The sequence below is a fragment of the Podarcis gaigeae genome (assembly GCF_964106915.1).
Source record: "Podarcis gaigeae genome assembly, chromosome: 1".
NCBI classification, from domain to species: domain Eukaryota; kingdom Metazoa; phylum Chordata; class Lepidosauria; order Squamata; family Lacertidae; genus Podarcis; species Podarcis gaigeae.
The window spans coordinates 41,956,962-41,979,075 of NC_139678.1; the positions used below are offsets into that span (position 1 = coordinate 41,956,962).

Consider the following 22,114-nt stretch of genomic DNA (forward strand, 5'->3'; position numbering starts at 1 on the left):
CCCCACTGCTCAGCAAACTAATGGTGAATGAAGGATTGCAGAGCTGAGCAGCAGATTCCCACTAGGGGGCACGGTGTGCTATCTGAACGCAATGTTTCACTTCATCCAGGCAGGAGGACCCTGCTCAGGGCTCATCCACACTCAATTTGTCCTGTGATTTCTAGGAGTCCAAGAGGTTTTTCTTTTGTCCCACCACTTTGCCCAGGAAAACCCGCTATCAGGTTTTCTGCGAATTAATGTTTGTTCTGATTCAGCAGTAAGCAGTGAATTTTCTCAGGGAAAGGCTTGGGACAAAAGAGAAACCGATAAATTGCAGGACAAATGGACACAACTCCAGTCCCTTGAGCATTTGGGTGGAATTTCTACTAGCCAAACTAAATACAGTGGTACCTTGGTTTACATACGTTTTGGTTTACAAGCATGTCAAACCCGGAAGTGTGTGTCCCGGTTTGCAACCTTTTTGGGGATTACAACCCATTTTTAATTTTTTGGGATTACGAACAAATTTATTTTGGAGGCCCCATTGGCGAAAGCGTCCCTTGGGTTACAACCTGTTTGGGTTTACAAACGAACCTCTGGAACAGATTATGGTTGTAAACCAAGGTACCACTGTACAACATAGGAGATCCATAATTAGGATCTCACCTTTTAAAAAATAGTTCAGAACTCCCGAGAGACATTAACGGGTTGAGGCAAAAGGTGCTGAGAAAAGGAGTGCTAACCCCACTTCCCAATACCATTTTCCTGATCTAAATCCCCACCCCCGTTGCTGTTTGACCTGCATACTGGTACCATGCAAATACAAACCCAAAGAGTGCTCACCAATGCTTCCTCCTCATCCTGGGAAAAAAGTGACAGGGTTTAACCCTGGGCCATTGTTGTTCAATGTCTTTATAAATGGCTTGAACTGAGGAAATGAGGGGACGCTCATCAAATTTGCAGACGACACCAAACTGAGAGGGGTAGCTAATACCTCCAAAGATAGATTCAGGATTCAGACTGGTGAACAGGGTCCAAACTAACAAAATGAATTTCAGCAGAGGCAAATGCAAGGTTCTGCACTTACACAGGTATAATCAGATGCACAAATATAGGATGGGGGACACCAGGCTTGACAGCAGTATATGTAAAAATTATCTAGGAGACTTTGTATGCTGCATCAACAGAAGTATAATGTAGAAGAGAAGTAATAGTACCTCTCTATTATGCCTTAGTCAGGCCTCACCTGGAGTACTGTGTCCAGTTCTGGACACTGCAGTTTGAGAAAGGATATTGACAATCTGGAACATGAGCAGAGGAGAGTAACTAAGATGATAAAGGGTCTGGAAACCAAGCCTTATGAGGAACAGTTGAGGGAGCTGAGTATGTTTACCCTGGAGAAAAGAAGACAGAGCAGTCTTCAAATATATGAAGGGTTGTCACACAATTGACATCCCAATTTTAGTATTTTTTAATTGGAAGCAATTCCCATTGCTTCTGAAATAACTTCCACATAAGTGCTTTGGAAGACAGTTTGTAATTCTCACAAGGAACGCCCAAGCTCTATTTCTATTATCAGAGAAACTAGTTTTCACACAAAAATAGCCTCTGGCAAGAAAAACTATATGGCCTCAGGTATCACAGCTGTTGGCAGGAAAGTGAAAACCAAAATATGTCAACTGCGGCTTAAGTAAGATATCTGTCACCAGTTCTTCTTAGCTGAGACAAAATTATGCTGACCTGTATAGATTCTTTTATTCTGGGCCTCTATCTATATCATGCTCAGTAGAAATCAGTTACACTGGAAACAAGGCTAGGAATACGACTGGAAGAAAAGCTTAAGTTGAAGATTCAAAGCCTGTCTTCTTATTTGGTGATCCCTCGTAGCCGAGTAAGATTGTCTTCCATAAACACGGTTTTAAAAGTGAGTCCATAAGTGACTGTGGAGGCCAATTCTGGATCCACACATCCTTCCACAGTGGGGACATTGGTTTCCGGGCGGGAGTTGATCACGGTGTGGATTTGCCAAGTGTGCCTTCCTCTTAGCACGTTTCTCCCTTGCATCCTGAGTTCAAATGTCTTCAAAGCCTTTGGTAAAGGCTGTTCTCCAACTGGAGCACTCGCAGGCCAGTGTTTCCCAGTTGTCAGTGCTTATACTACATTTTTTTTAGATTTGCCTTGAGACAGTCTTTAAACCTCTTTTGTTGACCACCAGCTTTGTGCTTTTCATTTTTAAGTTCAGAATAGAGTAGTTGCTTTGGAAGACGATCATCAGGCATCCGTACAACATGACCAGTCCAACGAAGAGGATGTTGAAGAATCATTGCTTCAACACTGGTGATCTTTGCTTCTTCTAGTACAATGATATTAGTTCACCTGTCTTCCCAAGTGATGTGTAAAAATTTTCAGAGACACCGTTGATGGAATCTTTCGAGGAGCTGGAGATGGCGTTTATAAGTGGTCCATGTTTCAGAGGCATATAGTAAGGCTGGCAGTACAATAGCTTTGTAAACAAGCATTTTGGTTTACCTGTGAATGTTCCAGTCCTGTAGCTGGGTATTCGGATGATTTGATGGATTATTTTTACACTTTTTCTGACTATGGACAGAAAGTCAAATCAGTATTGTGAAATTCTAGGGGTGAGAAATAAAACATGTTTCTTGGCCTTCACTGCCTCTTCAGGGTTGCTAGATCACAACGCTGAAGCCTGAATTGACAGAATTCCCACCAGGGTCTGGACTCGAAAGCAGCTGTCCCCAATCTGATGCCCTCCAGCCGATTTGGACTGCTGGGACCAATAGATGTTAGAATACAGAACTGCTGAAGAGCACCAGGTTGGAAAAGGCTCTTGTAGACCTAGCAACCCTATACCCTTCCCTGCCCTCTTCCTTCCTACCAATTGTGTACAGGCCACCCTGTCTATGGGCCCAACATGTAGTTTTGCCCCAGTCACACTTTCTCCTTCCTGTCTCCTTCCTTCAACTTTATGTCCCCACTCCCACCCCAATAAGTGGCTTTTCAGGCCACTGCAAACTTTATCCAGTAACCTAACTTCTCTAGTACTCTGGTGTCACCCATTCCAAAGCATACAACCCCACCTTCATCTTACCCAGGGCTGGCCCTACCATTGGACAGAGTGAGGTTGTCTCAGGCAGCCAGTTTTTAGTGTCATGAAAGGGCAGCAAATGATTTATTTATTTTTTAAAGGTTGTGGGAGTTTCTTCCTTGGGTTCCAAAATAACTTGGCCAACATAGGTATTTTGCATGTCCCTTGACTGGGGGTGAACATGAGTCAGGCAGCAAAGCATTTTGGACCAGCCCTGAGCACTGTGATGAGAGCCTCTCCTCTCCTTGGCCTCAGCTGCCTCCTGTCTCCTCTGCCCTTTTCTGCAACCCTCTTCCACCTACCCATCCTTCCTCAGGCATCTAGACAAAGTTAGTTTGCTCAGTTAATATGGGGGATATAGATATAGCAGTTGCATTTTGGTGTTTCCCGTTTATTTGTTTTTGTATTTTTCAATATCCTTTGCGGGGGGTGGGAGAGAAGTCTCACTTTGAAAATACAGTTATAGCACCACTGTTTATATAGACTGACAAAAGGCTTATGAGTTACCTGGTAGGAGGAGACGGTACCTCTCTGCACTGCTTGCCTTAATTTCAAAGCAGCTCCTGCTTCCCTTGCCTGTTTCCATTAGCTGTTTCCTGGGCAAAGTCTTCAAACATCAATGTTGATTCAAAAGGAAATAGCTGGTGTGGGAGCAACCTAGGTTATTTCTCCCACATATGATTTTTACAGAGTTGGGGCAATATGCAATACACTCGTTCCATTAAGACAAGGATTCCAGGTTCTGCAATAATATCTCGCCCGTCTCCTTCCCGTGTGTGCACCCTGCTCCCCTACCCAAATTTGCTCCAGAGGGTTGAGGGGAAACCCAGAACAGATTTAGGGGACATGTGGGGGGAGAAGAGAAGATATCCTGTTGCACAGGTGGAGATCCAGGTTACCTAGTACTACTCTGGATATAACCCATAGTATCTAAACAAAAGACATCTCAGCTCCAGGGGCAATAAGAGGGCAGGACAGGAGAGTTATGTAACCTGGGCCTCATCCTCAAGGAGGACTCAAATTGAGACACTTGTTGCTTTTTAGGCATTTGATAAGTTTTGCAATTTGTTTTTATGTGCATTTGACCAAAATGTGACTTCAGCTAGAGAAGCAATTCTTAAGTAAATAAGAATTTCAAAATATGTGTTTTTCTGGGTACCTTAGTTGATTTTTGTTTTGTTTTGTTGTCATTTTTATATTAACTGTGGCTGGAGAACTCAAAAGCTGGAAATGGCCCAGACCTTCTCAGCTCATAGCTTAGGTTTCCAACTACTACACTACTAGAGGTCAACAAACAATATATCTGTGTGGCTGTTTCCTGATATATCAGGGAGAATAATTACATTCCTAGCCATCTTGCCTCCGTTCTTCTTTCTTGATAATTCTGTGTTTTGGCCAGCTCCATTCCTGGACTTCCAGCAATGTACATAGCGCAGACTAAATGCCTACTTCCTTCTCTTTTCCTCTATAAGACAGCAAATTTAATCATATTCCTGCATCCTCATATCCCATGACTGCCCCACAGTGGTGTTAATGATTACCATGCGTAATCCAGAAGCACATAGTTATTACTGCATTAGACACTGACACATAATTCTTATATACATGGCATTAAATTCTGCACATTTTTATTGTCAAAAGGAGGTTCTTTCTTGGCCATCCTTTCATTAATGACTGAATACAATTCAGAAGTGCCTTTCAATAGAATATTGGACAAGACATCTCTGGTGAAGCACATGAGGAAAGTGTTCCCATAGCAACAGAAAGCCAGGAAAGATCGCAGAATTCCTTTCTTTAACCCCCACTTCCTTTAGATTGTCTTTCACAATAGATGCTTCTAATCTAGAGAATCAAAAGAAGTTTTTTGTTATTCAGGATTTTCTTCAGCAAGACGCTTTGAGAGTGATGGAAATGGATCTTTATCTCAGTCAGTCCCTGATCTTATCTAGGCAATTCCTATGTTCTTAACTAGTTAGTGAGGAAGCTAGCGACAAAACTCGTTAAAAATCATGTTATAATCTGAATTATGTGGCTATGAAGGGGGTTTGACTAGAAGACCCTTGGGGTACATTCCAACTCCACATTTCTATGATTCTATTAATGTAGTATTCAGTATAGATTAAGCCAGAGAGTTCAGAGTGGAATTCTGTATCAATGTGACTCTCTTGAACAAAGCAAGGGAGAAAATTAGGGTAAAATACATAGCTGGTCTTAAGCATGCTCGGGTCTTGTTCTCGGTACAGGAACCAGAAGTTCAAGAAAAAGGAAACAGAACCAGAACACTCGCTCACACATTGCACTCAGGGCCACATTAATTAGTTAATCATTTGAATAAAAAAAAAAACATTTAGCAAAATGCATGGAAATTATATGAAACAGCAACATAATAAGTCAACTAAAATGAGAAATTCTAAATGAGTGTTCATAACAGTCTCTTGCAGCAAAACCAGCACTACCTTTTGGCACATGAATGTCTTACAAATTTATTGTGGCGCGACCTTTCGTTGGCAAGAGCCTGCGTCATCAGATGAAGGAAGCTTGCAGGACAACAAATTTGTTTGTCTTTTTAAGATGCCACACGACCTTCTTGTGTGACGTTATGCTCGAAAACCAATATGACCCTTGACCAATGTGAGCCTTGCAATGGTCTCAGAGCAACCAGAATATTTAGCATAGCCTGCAATCATTCACCACCTCAATGTGCCCTTTTACAGATAATGGTACAAAACTCTGATGATGTCTCTTTCTTGCCTGGATCAAGAATAGAGAGGGTTCTGCGAGTGTGTGTAAAAACTATCCAAACTACAAACGTAAAATTTACATTAACTGCACCACTCACTGCCTCTAGCCCTAGCTAGCACTGGCATGTGGCCCCAAAAATATTGTCGGAGGGGGGGACATAGGAAAAGCCTGCTAGATCAGGCCAATGGCCCATCTAGTCCAGCATGTTATCCTCATAGTGGTTAACCAAATGCCTGTGGGAAATCCACAAACACAGTCTCCTCTCCTATAGCTTCCAGCAATCGTTGTTCAGAAGTATTACTGCCTCCCAACATGGAGGCAGAGCATAGCCATCATGGCTAGTAGCCATTTATATCCTTATCCCCCAAGAATCTGTCCAATTCTCTTTTTAAGCCATCCAAATTGGTAGCCATCAATGCCTCCTGTGGCAGCAAGTTCCCCAGTTTAACTATGTGCTACGTGAAAAAGTACTTTTATTTTATCTGTCTTGAATCTTCTAGAATTCAGCTTCATTGGAAGTCCACGAGTTCTAGTGTTATGAAAGAGAGAGAGAAAACTTTTCTTAATCTACTTTCTCCATGCCATGCTAAATTTCTATCATGTCACCTTTTCTCTAAACTAAAAAAATCGCAAATGCCATAAGCTTTCCTCACAACGGAGTTGCTCTGACCCCTAGATCATTTTGGTTACTCTTTTCTAAAGCTTTTCCATCTCTACAATTGTTCAAAAGGAAACACAAACCCTGGTAAGCATGCCTGGTACCCCTGGAATCATGCTCAGAGATTGGGGTGGCATGTAACAATATTAAGGAATCCAACTTATACAGTACAGTGGACCCTCGGGTTACATTACCTTCGGGTAACATAACTTTTGGGTTGCGAACACAGCAAACCGGAAGTGTATAATTCTGGGTTGTGAACACACATGCGAAACGCTCTGCGCACCGTGCACATGTGCAAAAACGCTCTATTGTGCCACATGCATGCGCAGACATGGTGCCTCTAGGTGTGGACTTTTTGGGCCCCCAGAATGAATTAAGTTCATACCCAGAGGGTCCACTGTACCAGTCAGTAAAACAGTTTTTAATAAATTCACAATCCACAATATTTATTTTGGTATGAAAATCTGTGAAAACTCCAAATAACTGCATGAGAGAGTAAAAAAAAAAGTTTTGGATGTTTGCATAAACTTACACCTTAAATAAAAAAGTAAATACAATGGTTTGCTCCAAATATTACCTAAAAATGAAGAAACTGTGGCATTCTTCAGGAGCCAGCTCAATTAATCTACAATATCCACAGGATTTTAAAATGTTCATGGGGAGGAGGGAGGTCATTATTCAGCAAGAGATCTCCATATACCAAAATAGGTGTTCCCAAGTGGCTCGCACATATTTAATATTTAATATGCAGAAGGGTGGCGCTGCATGGAGAGAGAAATGGCACTCAATACCTAAGGGTGTGTCTAGGATGCTCCCGCAGAGCGTACACGTTGCTAAACACATTATCAGTACAGTCAATTATAAACACTCATGGGGGCTAGGGGCGGGAGGAAATTCCAGCCACCCACTTCCCCCTGACCTCATAAGAGGTAATCAGAGCCACATATATGTTCATTGGGGAAGATCATCTTAACGCAAGAGTCAGTCTGCTGCTGCCCATAAATTTCTCTCTAGTGGAGCTATAGTACATGAGACTGGTGTAGCAGGTTGACTTTGAACAGGGATTCTCCTGTTGAAACCACAGGGGTAGTCTTGAGAAGCCATTATCCCTCAACCTACATCCCTCCAAAAGTACCAAAAAGTACTGGACTTGCAAAGATTTAGGCTGTAATTCTATACAACGTTAGCCTGCTTAAATCCCACTGCCTTTGAGTGAACTTAAAAAGTTGAATTCTGCAACTGTAGGCCTTACCCATTGTTTTACCCTATTATGTTTCTTATTTCAGTGAAAACATTCAAACCCATTTTTGCACAACCTTACAGGGGGAGGGACAGGGTTGAGGTTCAACAAGCTACTGTATTTTTTGCACCATAACACTCACTTTTTTCCTCCTAGAAAGTAAGGGGAAATGTCTGTGCGTGTTATGGAGCGAATGCCTGCGGGTGGCGGGGGGGATCTGCTGCAGTCGTGAGCAGAGGATCCATGGTTCCCCTTCCTTCCCTCCTCCGTGGTTACAAAGCATGGATCCACATGGATCCTCAGGATTTTTGCATTGGGCTACTCCAAACTCACTGTCAGATCACATGTCTGTGGCCACAGCATGAACCACCAAAATCATATATCCACTATTTTGTTTAGAATATTTTTTTTCTTGTTTTCCTCCTCTAAAAACTACATGCGTGTTATGGTCTGGTGCGTGTTATAGAGCGAAAAATACGGTATTTTGTACAACGCAAAGTAGAGCATTTTGTTTAACGTAAAGGTGCACTTATATAATTGTCCCAAACATTATCACAATAAAGTATTCCTTTGTACTGAAGAACCAAGAGCACACAAACATATTTCTTCTTCGGTTTGCGTTCTTTAAAAAATTATTCTCAAAAAAACCCACACACATGTGCTTACGTCAAGGAAAACTGACACATATTCAATCAATACCAACTTGTCACACGCCTAAAGTTTATTACTATTGTTATATATTTTTATACCTCGGCCTTTTTCCCTGAGGGGACTCAAGGCGGCTGAAAGTGCAGCACCCAATGTTTTTATCTTAAGAGATAATGCAACAAAGCAGAATTGTCCTTCTTGCTGGTTTGCTAAAGGAAAAGCCCCAGAAATTCTGTTTTGGTTAGCTTTGGTTCTGGCGTCACCCCCTGTGCACCAAGGTAGAAAAGAAGCCCACAGCCAGGAAAAACCAACCACCTGCCTCTGTGGTTTTTGCTTACCTAGCAGAGAGCCTATAAAGATGATAACTTGCACCGCGGTGGTAAAATGTCGGTAGGTCTGCTCGTCCCGATATGCCTCCCCTTGCGAAGTCCCGTTGCCGTGGGCGCTTCTGTTGATCCCCGCGATTTGCGCGCTGGACGCGTTCAAAGCGCTGGCGACGGCGTGGTAGGGCCCGCGCTCGCTCGCGTTGACGGAAGCCCAGCTGGCGTTGGACCCCATGGCGAGGGGTCTCTTTCGTGGGCCGCCTTACCTAGCAAGCCCCCCGCGCGGGTCCAGCGCCCCTCAGCGAAGGAAGCACGCGGCCGGCAGGAGCCGCCTCTGTCCGCCCGGCAGGCTGCTCCATTGGATCGCCGCTGGATTGCTGGACCGGGGGAAGAAGCGCGTCTGGCTTTTCATGCCCGGTGTCTTAGCAAGCGGCTGCCTTCACGGCGCAATGGGGGAAGAGGAGAAGCGAAGCTGCTTGTAGCTCCGTGGTTGCCCCATCTGCCTTTGCCCCTGTCCATCCTCAGCGTGTCACAAATATGAGCCCAAGCGACGTGCGCGCCATGCTCCTGCTCCAGGGATCGCACCGCGCTTGCATCCAAAAGGGAAACACCAGCTCTAACCCAGTTGGTGCTGCGCCTTCCAGTGCCAAGGTTTTGCTTCGCGTTCACATCTTTGCACGGGGAAGCGGCATCTCTCTGCCTTAGGCATCCTCACAGGCAGGTGCCGTTTGGGTGCTCAGCAAGCCCCAAACTCCCATGTGGGGATGTTGTTTCTCATTTGAATTATGCCACAGTTCTCTTCGGAACGAATAGCGCTTGGGTGAACGCGGCCTCCTTTTGCATTGGCAGAGCTCCCTATCTGCGCCGCTCGACAGGCTGCAGAATGAGCAGCGAGGAACTCTCGTCTGCCTCGTTTGCTATGAGCGCGGCCGCCCGGGCTCCTCGCTGCCGTTTTTCATAGAGAGAGCCAGAAAGAGAGAGCGGGTCATGTGACGCTCAGCTGTGGTAGGGGAGGGGCAGGTTTGTTTTTGTGTGTGGCAGCCATCTTGCTTTTTGGGAGCTGTCAGGTCAATGCCTGAGGAAGACCCAAGGGTGGGGGGGGGATCGTCTTCAGAATTCAGAAAGTTTATGCAAGTTCCTTAAATAGCAGTGCACGTGAAAAGGGAGGGATAAATAATTCATAGCGTTACATTTAGTTGGTTTTTTCAAAAGGAGGGGTTTGTGTGTTTAAATACAATACAGGTGTCTTAGAATACTTAACACTTTCTGGACTACCCCCCCCCCCTTGCAAAACACGTACACCAAAAGCTTTTTAAATATTGCACTTGCAAAATAGGTCATGCGTTGTCTAACTTGCAAAATAGGTCATGCGTTGTCTAATGTGGATATGGACCTCCAGTTTTATTTTTGCAATTGACTACTAGCAGCATGTAGGCAATAACCTCCAACTACAACTAGAAAACTCTCAGACTTTTCCAACAGTATATTGTTCTCCGAATGAATAGAGGTGCTAGGGATAGCCCTGAAGTTTTCCTTTGGATGGGAGCACTGGATACTTAAGATGTCTTGGAAGGTTTGTTTTGTTTCCAGACATGCCTGCATAACATAGTGGAAGCAAACAAGAACCCCTATAACATAGCAGATACCCAGATACCTTGTGCAGCACCCCTTTTCCCACTGCACCCTAGAATCCAGCTAACTCTAACTAGAAAATTATCGATCACTGCTGTTTCTCTCCTAGTTTAAAATGTGAACTGCTTTTTGCTGCATCTTTGTCCCTACTCTAGGGTTCAAGCGCTGATGGATATTTCATTCTTAAAACTCCGTTAGATATATTCTGAGCTATCAGGGTTTCATTATCGTGCTATAAGTTTCCAAGCAACCATCTAGCTTTGCAAAAGTGATATGTCAGAACTCCTGAAGAACAATGGCTCCATTCACATCTCAAACAGGCAGCTGAGAAGGAAACCATGCTTAATGAGGATGTCCCAGAGAATCAGTAGAGGTGCACTCCTCTGTTACTCCTGGCATAAATCATTCAGGAGGATGACTACCAGTTTCTGTCCCAAAGATGGTCAAGAAGCCAAATTTAAATGAACCAAGATGATCAGCACCATCCAAGAATGTCCAGCGCTAAGTCAGGCAAAATGTACCTTTGCTAATTGTCACAAAGTGGGGCAAATCTAATATGAAGGAATTAAAATGGTAGCTCTCTGAAATAATGTGAAACTATCGTGCATCCATAACATTTGTCTGGGAATACTGTATATAGAGCAATAATAGTATAATCTAAAAATATTTACACTAGGAAAAATGAAATATCTTTGAAGAAACCAGAGGCCTTTCTCCTGGGCATGGTCGGCCAACTGGTGCCAAAGAAGGACAGAACTTTTTTTATGTATGCAACAACAGCAGCAAGAATACTCATCGCAAAGTATTGGGAGACACAAGATCTACCCACTCTGGAAGAATGGCAGACGAAGGTGATAGACTATATGGGACTGGCAGAAATGACCGGCAGAATCCGAGACCAGGGAGAAGAGTCGGCGGAAGAAGATTGGAAGAAATTTAAAGATTATCTTCAGAAATATTGCAAAATTAAGGAATGTTAGAATGATGCTGGATTGAAATTAAGTAGTTTCCGCTGTAAATGTTTTAAGATATATGAAAAATTAAGACTTTGAAATAAGCAAAATTAATGGTGAGAATTAATAATTTGCTGAGTTAATAATTGGAACTGGAATATAAGAAAGGGAGGTATGAGGAGGTCGAGAAAACAAGTTAAAAGAAAATAAGCAAATGGAAATTTTATGTGTTTTTATTTTTTCTGTTTTTGTATTTTTTGTGTATTTTGTATTTCTGTTGTTTTTTTCTTTTTGTTTTTTATGTATTGTTTTTGAAAAAGTTTAATAAATATTTATTTAAAAAAAAGGAAAAAGGAAATATCTTAAGTCTTAGAAAATAATTTAAGCCAGGCAACTTTAGTTTTCTATGGGGCTTTTTTTAAAACCAAAAGAAATTTCAGTAGCTGCCATATAACACCATCATTTATTTTCCCACTTCACTTACGACATGTTTAGTGGTTGAAAGATCTGCCATGACTATTGCTTTAAAATGTTAATTTAATAAAGGGAAATGCTTTGTCGTTAGAAATGTGTACTAAATGACAGTGAACCCGTATGCTATCCAGAAGTGAGGATGATGGGTTCCCAGCCCTTCCCTCGAATCAATCAAGAGCTGTTTTCTCCAACCTGCTGAACGAGGGTCAGTAGTTAGGGAGGATGGCAGTGTAGTGGTCCAACAAACATCTGGAGGGCACCAGCTTGGAGAAAGGCGGTCGATTTCTTTACAGTACAGGGGTAACTCGGGTTAAGTACTTAATTCGTTCCGGAGGTCCGTTCTTAACCTGAAACTGTTCTTAACCTGAAGCACCACTTTAGCTAATGGGGCCTCCTGCTGCCGCCACAGCACAATTTCTGTTCTCATCCTGAAGCAAAGTTCTTAACCTGAAGCACTATTTCTGGGTTAGCGGAGTCTGTAACCTGAAGCGTCTGTAACCCGAGGTACCACTGTATTTGCATGATTGTTACTGGGCTGTGCAGAGACCTAAAGAAGGGCTATGAAAGAAGCCCTTAGTTTCGTTTTGCAAACTGCAACGGGAGGTGGGGCCGGCGTGGTAACTCCGGGCCTCGGCCCAGCAGCGCCTTCCCGGAGCTTCCTCTCACGCTGCCGCAACGGGCAGCCGCGGTGTTTGGTGGGGCCTGCAAAGCAGGGCGGGAATAGCAGGCCGCGCGGTTCCGCCCACCGCGACGGCTGCGGCCTGGCTCGGCGAAGTGCAGCCGGCCTCCCTGGGGGCGGGGGAGGGGGTTTCGCTTTCCGCCTCCCCGAGCGGACATGGCCCAGGTGAGGGGCCTGTGGCAGCCGCGGGGGGAGGCTGCTGAGGCGTCCCCGGAGCAGCCCGAGAGCTACCAGCTTCGCCAGGAGAACGAGCTGCAAGTGCTGGAATCTATCTACGGGCGGGACTTCCAGGACTTGCGCCACGGCAAGCCGTGGAAGGTAAAAGGCTGGCCTCTCGCGGGCAGTTTCCTGCAGGGTCGGCTTTTCGTCTCGGGGCGGGGGGCGAGAGGCAGGGCCTTTGCCTGAGCAGCCTCACGGAACTTGCTGCCTCGTAGCGTTTCCTAAGGTGGTGCACTCGGCATCCGTTCCGTATTTTAAGAACCGAGGCCCTGCTGCTGCCTTCACTTTTCGATGCCCGGGGAGGCTTAACATCCGTGTTCCTCTGAATGCAAAAGCAACCAGCGCCTGCAGTGTGCTACGGAAGGCATGCCAAGGGCAGGGCAGAAATTCCCTCTGACTGTGCATCACTCATTTTATTGGTAACGGGTCCTAACAGTTGCGTTGGAGGCGACACGTCCTTACCTTTTAATGATTGCAGTGTAAACACAAAGTGTGCGTCATCATGGAAGGCTTACGGTTAGGAACAGAGGAAGTTGGCTTATGTCAAGTTAGATCCTTGGTCCCCTCTAGCTCAGTGTTGTCTATGCTGGTTGCCAAAAGTTCTCCATCTTTCTAACCTGGGGATACCTGGGAATTGAACCTGGGACCTCTTGCATTCAAAATATGTGATCTGCCAGCAAGCCACCGCCCTTTCCCAGTTGTTTTCTTGTATTGTTAGAAGCCTGTTATTCTTTATATTACTTGCAGCCGCAAATTTCAGCTGGCTAACAAAAGTCAGTCACAACTTCTGGACCATTAGTGCTATGCCTTAAATCTTAAAAAACATTTTAAATAGTTTAGCAAATAATGCGTGTTAATACTGCAAGCCCTGAGTTTATTGTCTCGTCTTGCCTTATCAATGTTCCATAAGATGACAATTTTTGACTAATTATGCTTTGGAGATGTCTGGCCACATCACATAGTCAGTGTATCCACACATTCAGTATTGGAGTTTTTCTCAGAATCTTCCCAGAACTCAGATTATCGCATAGTTTCACAATTTGTGATTTACCAAATTTAATGTAGTCTCATCGGTGAGCTCTTGTGCATTAGGAGACATGTCAGTCATCTAGAAAGCATAGTCACTGTCACAGGCAGGCAGCAAAAGCAAGAAATTAATTGAAATCCTAGTTGGCAATCATTCAGGGTTGGTGGGCTGTATCCAGATTTGCATCTCACACGTTGTGCAGAGAAAAACAGGTTTTGGAACCTGCCTGTTCCTGAAATTCAGCCTTGAGTAACTACTCCGGGGCAGGGGGGGAACTGCCTTGAAAATGCAGCCTAGGGTTATCATTGTTGGTGCCTCTACACTGATCATTTTAAGCAAACATTTCTAGTGTGCACAACCTAGCATTTCCTTTATTTTCCTCCTTTCTTAAGCCTGAGGTACCTCAGTGTATGGTTATTATTAGACATCATTTGCTTTCTCCCCAAGTGAGCAGTGATATAATAAGTATCCAAGGGAATTGTCATTTTCTGCTCCTCCCAAGTGCCCCTGTTAAACTGTGAAGCATCTTGTATGCACTAAAGGGAACACTAATAACTTCTCTTGTGTGCTGTTATGTTAGGCATAATTAGAAGGGTTATTATTCATGCTGGTTTCCCCAAAGACTATGTTCCCAACCCCATAACATTTGTGTGTGACACTTGAAACACGTGTTTTTTTAACATAATCTGCTCATGATTTTCCTTGAATGCAAACACCCAAGTTATTAAACTACTATTACATGTGTATGTCAGGAAACCATATTCCATTCCACAAATGGCATAGTCCCCCGCCCAAGTTCTCCCAAATTGAAGTTAAACTTTGGGAGTCTTGTTTGAAAACAGTGGTTATCTATTTTAAAACATTTTTACAGGGTTTGTTGCAGCTTAATGTAACTAGGAAACAGAATTCAGAGCTTTTCAAATAGGAGCAGAATTAATTCTTGATGACTAGGGATACTGGGGAGAAGGTTTAGCCTTCCCCACAGTGTTCTCCTCTTGCTGCTTCCATGCTGTCAGGGAACTGCCATCGGAGGGACAGGTGGTGGACAGGCTCCAGGAGAATAGGAGAGAATCTGCAGCAGAGGAAGGAACCAGCAGGGGGAGTGCAGGAGTCACAGCGGAGGGGAGGCTCTGGGATACTTCTAGTGAGAACAGCGAAGAGGTAACAAAACCCCCATTAGGAACTCCCACCCTTCGCCGGAAACTGTCACGCAGAGAGTCACGAAGGCGCATGTCCGTCAAACAGCTTTTATGTTGGCGTAAATTCCGTAGACGCCCACTGTCAGATTCTACCAGCGACTGACGGAGTCATGCTTTGGGGGCTCCGTTAGTGCCTCGGTTTGGATGACCAGCCAAACCCCAGAGGGATCAAGCTTTTACGCACAAGCAGCTCACTATCCCATCATAGCAATCTGACAGTCTTTGAAAGCAGCTTGTGCAAGCAGAGGGCATCATGAGCGAACCAGCCGGAACCGGAGGAGCTGGAGCAGGTCCAAGCCTGGAAGAAAGGTACAGGGCGTTGGAGGTCCAGCTGGCGCTGCAAACGGCGAGGCTCGAGGAGAGGAGGGCTCAAGATGCGGATAAAGGGAAAACCACCCCACTTGCCAGACGGGTGCCTGGATTGGTGCAGAAATTTGGGGGGGATCCCAGGAACTATCAAGCCTTTAGGACAGAGATGCAATATGCTCTCAATCTACTGTTTGATGACTTCCCCGATGAGAACTCTAGAGTGGCGTACGTGATTGGCCATCTAGAGGGAGGGGCGAAGGACTGGGTTCGGCCCCTGATGGCAGCCAATAATGAAATCTTAAAGGACACTATGAAGTTTTTTCGCGCCATGGACTTGATGTTTTCCAGCGAGATCGAGCAGGGGGTGGTGCGCAGACAGTTAATGGCGTGTAAACAGGGGAGCCGATCTGTACGTGAGTACTGGACTGAGTTCACCATGCTGATTCATAGACTAGGGTGGGACCTTGCTAGTGAACCTATTCAAATGCTGTTTGAAGAAGGTCTCTCTCCGGCAGTGAAAGATGAACTTTCCCGGGCGCCTAGGGCGGAGTCTATGGATCAGCTGACTAAATCAGCGCTGTCCATAGGAGCACGCCAGGAGGCTAGAGCTATGGAAAAGCGGGAAGGAAAGGGGGAACGTTGGAAGGACTTCCGCATTCCAGAGATTCCGGAGCAGCCTTTCCCGCCAGCAGAGCCGATGGAACTTGGAACAGCGCGCGCGCGCGCAGTTTCAAACACCAGTGAAGGGCGGAAGAAGGAGGGAAAGAGCGGCAAGAGATGCTATCTCTGCCAACAGCCAGGTCACTTTGCCAGAGTCTGTCCGCAAAGGAAGGAATGGCAAGGGATGGCGGGAACTGTTGGGGGGAAGGAGGAAGAAGAAATCACGGAGCAAGTAAAAGCCAACGCCTGGTTGCCAACATCAGGGCACAGCAGCCAGGCCAGGGAGTAGTGAATGTGCCCATGCCGGAACCTCCAAGACCAGCGCTTGTGATAGAGGTGTTGCTGGAACTGGCAAACGGACACCCACTGAAGATAAAAGCGCTATTGGATTCAGGTAGCTCATGTAATTTCATGAGTAAGGAGTTTGCAGCTGAACACCAGATACAGACTATCCCATTAAGTAAGCCTTTGCAGGTTACCACGATTGATGGGAGGGAGCTGTTGGGAGGAGAAGTGAACCAACAAACTGTACCAATGATAATGAGGGTGGCAAGACACACAGAACTGATAGCGTTTAACGTAGCCACCTTGGGAGGAGCTCCTATTATCTTGGGAATGAGCTGGCTGGCACTACACGATCCGCTAGTAGGCTGGCATCAGAGAGTGGTTTCCTTTGGATCAGCACATTGCCTAGAACACTGCAAGGAGGGAGAGGCTCAGGCAGGGGCCAGGGCCACTCTAGCAGGGATGGAAGTGATGGACAAGGGGAGGGTGCCACCACAATACGCTGATTTGATTGACGTATTCAGCGAAAAAGAAGCAGATAAACTGCCCCCGCACAGACCCTTTGACTGTCAAATTAACTTACTCCCAGGAGCACAATTGCCAGTGGGCAAGCTGTATGCAATGTCAGACAGTGAGATGCAGGAGTTAAGGGAGTTCATTGACAAGAACCTCAAGCGAGGTTTCATCAGAGAGTCACGAGCGGTGGGGGGCAGCCCAGTGTTCTTTGTGGACAAAAAAAACACGGGCAGGCCCAGGCTTGTATGTGATTTCAGGGCCCTAAATGCAGTGTCAGAACCAGTGACTTTCCCTATGCCTAGAATTGATGACATTCTAACACGGGTGAGAAAAGGGAAAATTTTTACCAAGCTGGACCTTAGGGGGGCATATAACTTGAAACGTGTGAGAAAGGGGGATGAGTGGAAGACCACTATGTTCACCCCCTTGGGGGCTTTTGAGTACCGGGTTATGCCTTTCGGATTACAAGCGGGCTCCGCCTGCTTTCAATCATTCATGAATCACGTCCTGGGGCCACTGCTCTACAAGAACTGCGTAGCGTTCTTAGATGACGTCCTGGTGTACTCAGAGAATGAGGAGCAGCATGTGCGAGATGTAAGAGAGGTACTGAGCAAGCTGCGAGAAAACCGGCTGTGGGTGAAACTGGAGAAGTGTCAGTTTCATACCAGGGAGGTGGAATTCCTGGGGTACCGGTTGTCTGACAAGGGATTGGCCATGGATCCCAGCAAGGTTCAAGCGGTACTGGAATGGAAAACACCAAAGACCAAGAAGGACGTGCAAAGGTTCCTGGGCTTCGGAAACTTCTATAGGAAGTTCATCAAAAACTTTGCCCATTTAACAGCGCCCATCACGGATTGTCTTAGTAGCAAAAAGAAATTTGTTTGGACGGAAGAAGCGCAGCGGGCGTTCGAACGTTTAAAGCAGGCGTTTGCGTCGGAAGAGCAACTTTTGCACGTGGATCTACAACAACCAATGAGAGTAGAGACTGACGCGTCAGACCGAGCGGTGGGGGCTGTTCTTCTCCAGCCGGGAAAAGATACGTCTGAATGGAGACCGTGTGCATTCTTCTCGCGGAAGTTGAACAAATCCGAGAGGAACTACACAGTATACGACCGAGAACTGCTCGCCATTCATGAAGCATTCCGGAAATGGCGGCACTTGCTGATTGGGGCGCAGCACAAGGTTCAAGTCCGAACTGACCACAAAAATCTGGAATACTGGAGAACAGCCCGAGTGCTGAACCAGAGACAAGTGCGATGGGCCCAGGAGTTCTCCAAATTCCACTTTGAGATTCGTTACGTGCCCGGCTCCGAGAACGTGAGGGCGGACGCTCTTTCCAGGAAACCTGAGTACTTAGAGGGGGAGGGAGCGCCTGAGGCAAGGCATGTAATCCCTGAAGACCGCTGGGTGTGTGGGGCGGCATTGGTGGGGCAGAGGGAACTGATAGAGGGTACTGAGAACGATGAATACGCCCAAGAGAAACTCAGAGAGCTCAGGAGGACAGAGGAGAACACAGGGGGGTTTGAAGAAAAGAACGGGGCATTGTATTACAAAGGGGCACTGTACATACCCGATGGGGAACTGAGGGGCAGAGTACTCAAGCAGTTGCATGACAGCCCCACAGCGGGACATTTTGGACAGCACAAAACCATGTGGTTGGTTACCAGGGAGTTTTGGTGGCCCAAGGTGAGGGAGGACGTACGGGAATATGTCAGGGGTTGCGACAGGTGCCAGCGAGCGAAAGGAGAGAGAGTGGCGCCAGCGGGGCTATTACAACCCTTACCCACGCCAGAAAGGCCATGGGAGGCAGTATCCATAGATTTTATGACGGACCTGCCAAAATCCAAAGGCAAAACAGCTGTCATGGTGGTGGTAGATCTATTAACCAAGATGTGTCATTTTATAGCTTGTTCACATGCGGTCACAGCGGAGGAAACCGCCAAGTTGTTTGTAGAACATATTTTTAGGTTGCATGGCGCCCCCTTGAGGGTTTTGAGCGACAGAGGGAAACAATTTACTTCCAGGTTCTGGAGGAAACTTATGAGCTTACTGCACGTAGAACTCAATTTCTCAACTGCCCGGCACCCAGAAACAAATGGGCAAGCGGAAAGGGCAAACGGGATTTTACAACAATACCTGAGGTGTTATGTAAAAGACAGAGAAAATGATTGGGTGGATAAGTTACCTCTAGCAGAATTTGCCTACAACAACGCGGAGAACGTGTCCACAGGGATGAGTCCCTTTCTGGCAAATTATGGGTGTCACCCCCGGGCATTCCCAGGAGAGGGAGGGGAGAGGTGGAGCGTGCCGGCGGCAGAATATTTTTTTGAAGAGATGGAAGCGATCCACCGTCAGCTTCAACTTAACTTAGAGAAAGCCAAGGAAGAATATAAGAAGCAAGCAGACAGAAATAGGAGGGAAGGTGAAACTATAAGGGTGGGAGACCGGGTGTGGTTATCCACCCAAGGACTACCGTTCAAGGGCGGGAGTAAGAAATTGAGACCCAAAAGATTGGGACCCTTTGAGGTCATACAGCAGGTCAACCCAGTAGCATTCAAACTCAGGCTGCCCAGTCACATGAAATTACACCCAGTATTTCACAGGTCATTACTGTCGCCGTACCGAGAGGGACGTGAGTGGGGGGAGCGTGAGAGAGAGGCCACCCAAACGCCCGTGATAGAAGAGAGAGAGCGCGACATGAACGTGGCAGGAATCATTGATTCCAGGTGGAAGGGGAATCAGGTGGAATATCTGGTAGAATGGGAGGGGGAAGTAGAGTCGGAAAACACTTGGGTACCAGCAGAGGTAGTCAATGACGAGGTCTTAATAGAAACATTTCATCAGCGTTTCCCAAGAAAACCGCAACCCGTAGCACGATTTAGAAGGGAACACTTTGGGACCACCGATGAGGAAGGAGAGTTTGAAGGGTTCCCAGAGTCAGGGGTGGGTGAGGAAGCCGACTCCGACGAAGAAGAGGAAGACGGGGAGAGAGACGGTACGCCGTGGCTAGAAGTGTTTGAATCCTCGGATGACGAGGAGAGTTCCTTCAGGGGCTTTCCGCCCTCACCGCCAGTGGGAGAGGAGGCGGGAGGGGGTGAAGGGGGCCCTGGGGGGGAGGTGGATGTCAGGGAACTGCCATCGGAGGGACAGGTGGTGGACAGGCTCCAGGAGAATAGGAGAGAATCTGCAGCAGAGGAAGGAACCAGCAGGGGGAGTGCAGGAGTCACAGCGGAGGGGAGGCTCTGGGATACTTCTAGTGAGAACAGCGAAGAGGTAACAAAACCCCCATTAGGAACTCCCACCCTTCGCCGGAAACTGTCACGCAGAGAGTCACGAAGGCGCATGTCCGTCAAACAGCTTTTATGTTGGCGTAAATTCCGTAGACGCCCACTGTCAGATTCTACCAGCGACTGACGGAGTCATGCTTTGGGGGCTCCGTTAGTGCCTCGGTTTGGATGACCAGCCAAACCCCAGAGGGATCAAGCTTTTACGCACAAGCAGCTCACTATCCCATCATACATGCATATCAGTGTTTTTCATTTTTAAGAGTAAAAATAGAGAGGTGTACCGGTAATTAGGGGCAATGTTGCAGTGAAGGCACCCTCCCTCCCTAACACTGGGTGGCCTAAATCTCTCACTGACTATGGGTTTCTGCAGGGGTGCACTGAGAGAGATGAATTGCTCATTCTTCCTCTGTACGCTTCTATATCCTGCTTGTTATAGTCACAGGCATTTTGCTAGTTAAACATAATTTGCTGCTTTCTTTGGCATTTGACTTTGAGTATATCTGTACCTGTAGTACCTGGCCCAGTCCACAAATCAGTTAAGATACTCAGATTATAGAATTTCCAGAGCGATAGCTGTGTTAATCTCTTGTAGCAGAAACTATCAAAGAGTCTTGTGGCACCTTAAAATTTATTATGGCATAAACATTTGGAATATGAAGTGTCCCAACCTCTTTTTCTGCTGAAATGACTCTTGTATGAGTACAGGGTGGTTTGTTGGTAAGGAAGCCAGTTGCACTGTGACTAAAAATATTATATCTGAGCTGATGCAGTAGTGGACAGAGAGAATGCAAGACTGGGGAGTGACAGCAGTAAACACAATCCTATACAAGTCAATAATAAGGTCAAGGACTCCCTTGCTCTTCTATAATGTGACCACATAATATTGTGAGTACAGTGGTACCTCCGTTTTTTAATGTAACCTGTTCCGGAAGACCATTTGGCTTCCTAAACGTTCGAAAACCGAGGCGCAAAGGGCCGTCTGCAGTTTCCATTGAGAAAATTGAAAAACGCGCAGCGGAAGCCGTTTGAAAACGGAGACTCGTTTGAAAATGGACGTGCTCAATTACTTCTGGGTTTCGTACATATAACTGTGGTTGGCAGCTAATTTTTAACTGGCCATAATTTGCATTGGACAAAGGCTGAAGAGCTAACAACACAGGCGCTGCTTTCTGACCCATCCATCTTGGATAAAAGAACTCTTTAACTCCATCCTTTTTGGAGTGGAGGCATTAGCAGAGCCCTTCCTTTGTTACATATTTTTAAAAAGGAGGGCTTTGTCAAATTCTCTATTGTTGTTCACACTGGGGAAGGAGGAGTTAAAGCTCTACCTATGTCTCTGGGTCAAACTACACACGAAGGGCAATTAGATGGACAAATGCTGGTAGGAAAATAGTTGAACAGCCTGATCCACTGCCTTTTCCTAATTTCAGCCTCCTGTGGTTGGTTTTCAGGCATATCTGTCTGTCATGCACAGTTTATCTCTCTGCTTGTGTTGAAGAAAGCTGTGGAGGTTGCTTAACAAGACAGTATCTCTGCTGGGATCCAGACACAAAGCCCCTGAAGGCTTCGATGAGCTCCCAGGCTGCCAGCTGCTTTCCTCTAATGTAGTTAATTCTTCTTTTTATATCTTTTAAAATTGTTTCAGGTACAGCAGCCTCCAGAAATCAAACTAGTTTTGTGCCCTCAGGGCATGACTGGTGACTGTGAAGTCTATGCCAAAGTTGACTTGTGGGTCCAGTGTCCCCAAACTTACCCTGATACGTAAGTAAATAGCAAATCTATTCTAGACTTCCCTAAGTAAGAATAATAATACACCTGCCCAGTTTTTGTCATTTAATCAGGCATACTGAAATAAGATGTCTGTGTGAGTTGCATTTCTGTAAATTTATTCAAAACATGTTTCTGAGTGTGTGGAATAACTGAAGTAGTGCTTCGTACTGCCGACTCCCAAATCAAAGAGGCTGATATTGATATTACAACATCAAACGGAATAGTTTCTCTTTTATTAGGATTCACAGTCAATTCCTTCTAAAATCCTATCCTGTGTCCTCTCTGAGTTGTTTCCTGCCATACTTGCTGCCGTGCATATTTAGAAATTTAGCATGCACAGGTTACAAACATGATGGAATTCATATTAGTCTTCTTAGAAGATGTGTGTTGTGTGTCTTTGCCATA

General features: G+C 45.8%; 2 protein-coding genes across 2 annotated transcripts in view; one reads left to right on the forward strand and one right to left on the reverse strand.

Annotated features, from left to right (window-relative positions):
• GPR176 (G protein-coupled receptor 176) overlaps window positions 1–9,989 on the reverse strand; it is a 30,316-nt gene extending 20,327 nt beyond the window's left edge. Inside the window, exon 1 of the mRNA XM_083744778.1 lies at window positions 8,715–9,989. Within this exon, the coding sequence (XP_083600904.1) occupies window positions 8,715–8,934 (220 nt within the window). The 5' untranslated portion in view covers window positions 8,935–9,989. The remainder of the gene's footprint in view (window positions 1–8,714) is intronic.
• A 2,459-nt stretch (window positions 9,990–12,448) lies between these two features.
• The window catches only part of EIF2AK4 (eukaryotic translation initiation factor 2 alpha kinase 4), a 47,210-nt gene continuing 37,544 nt past the window's right edge, over window positions 12,449–22,114 (forward strand). Inside the window, exons 1-2 of the mRNA XM_083744148.1 lie at window positions 12,449–12,755; window positions 21,585–21,700. Of these exons, the coding sequence (XP_083600274.1) occupies window positions 12,594–12,755; window positions 21,585–21,700 (278 nt within the window). The 5' untranslated portion in view covers window positions 12,449–12,593. The remainder of the gene's footprint in view (window positions 12,756–21,584; window positions 21,701–22,114) is intronic.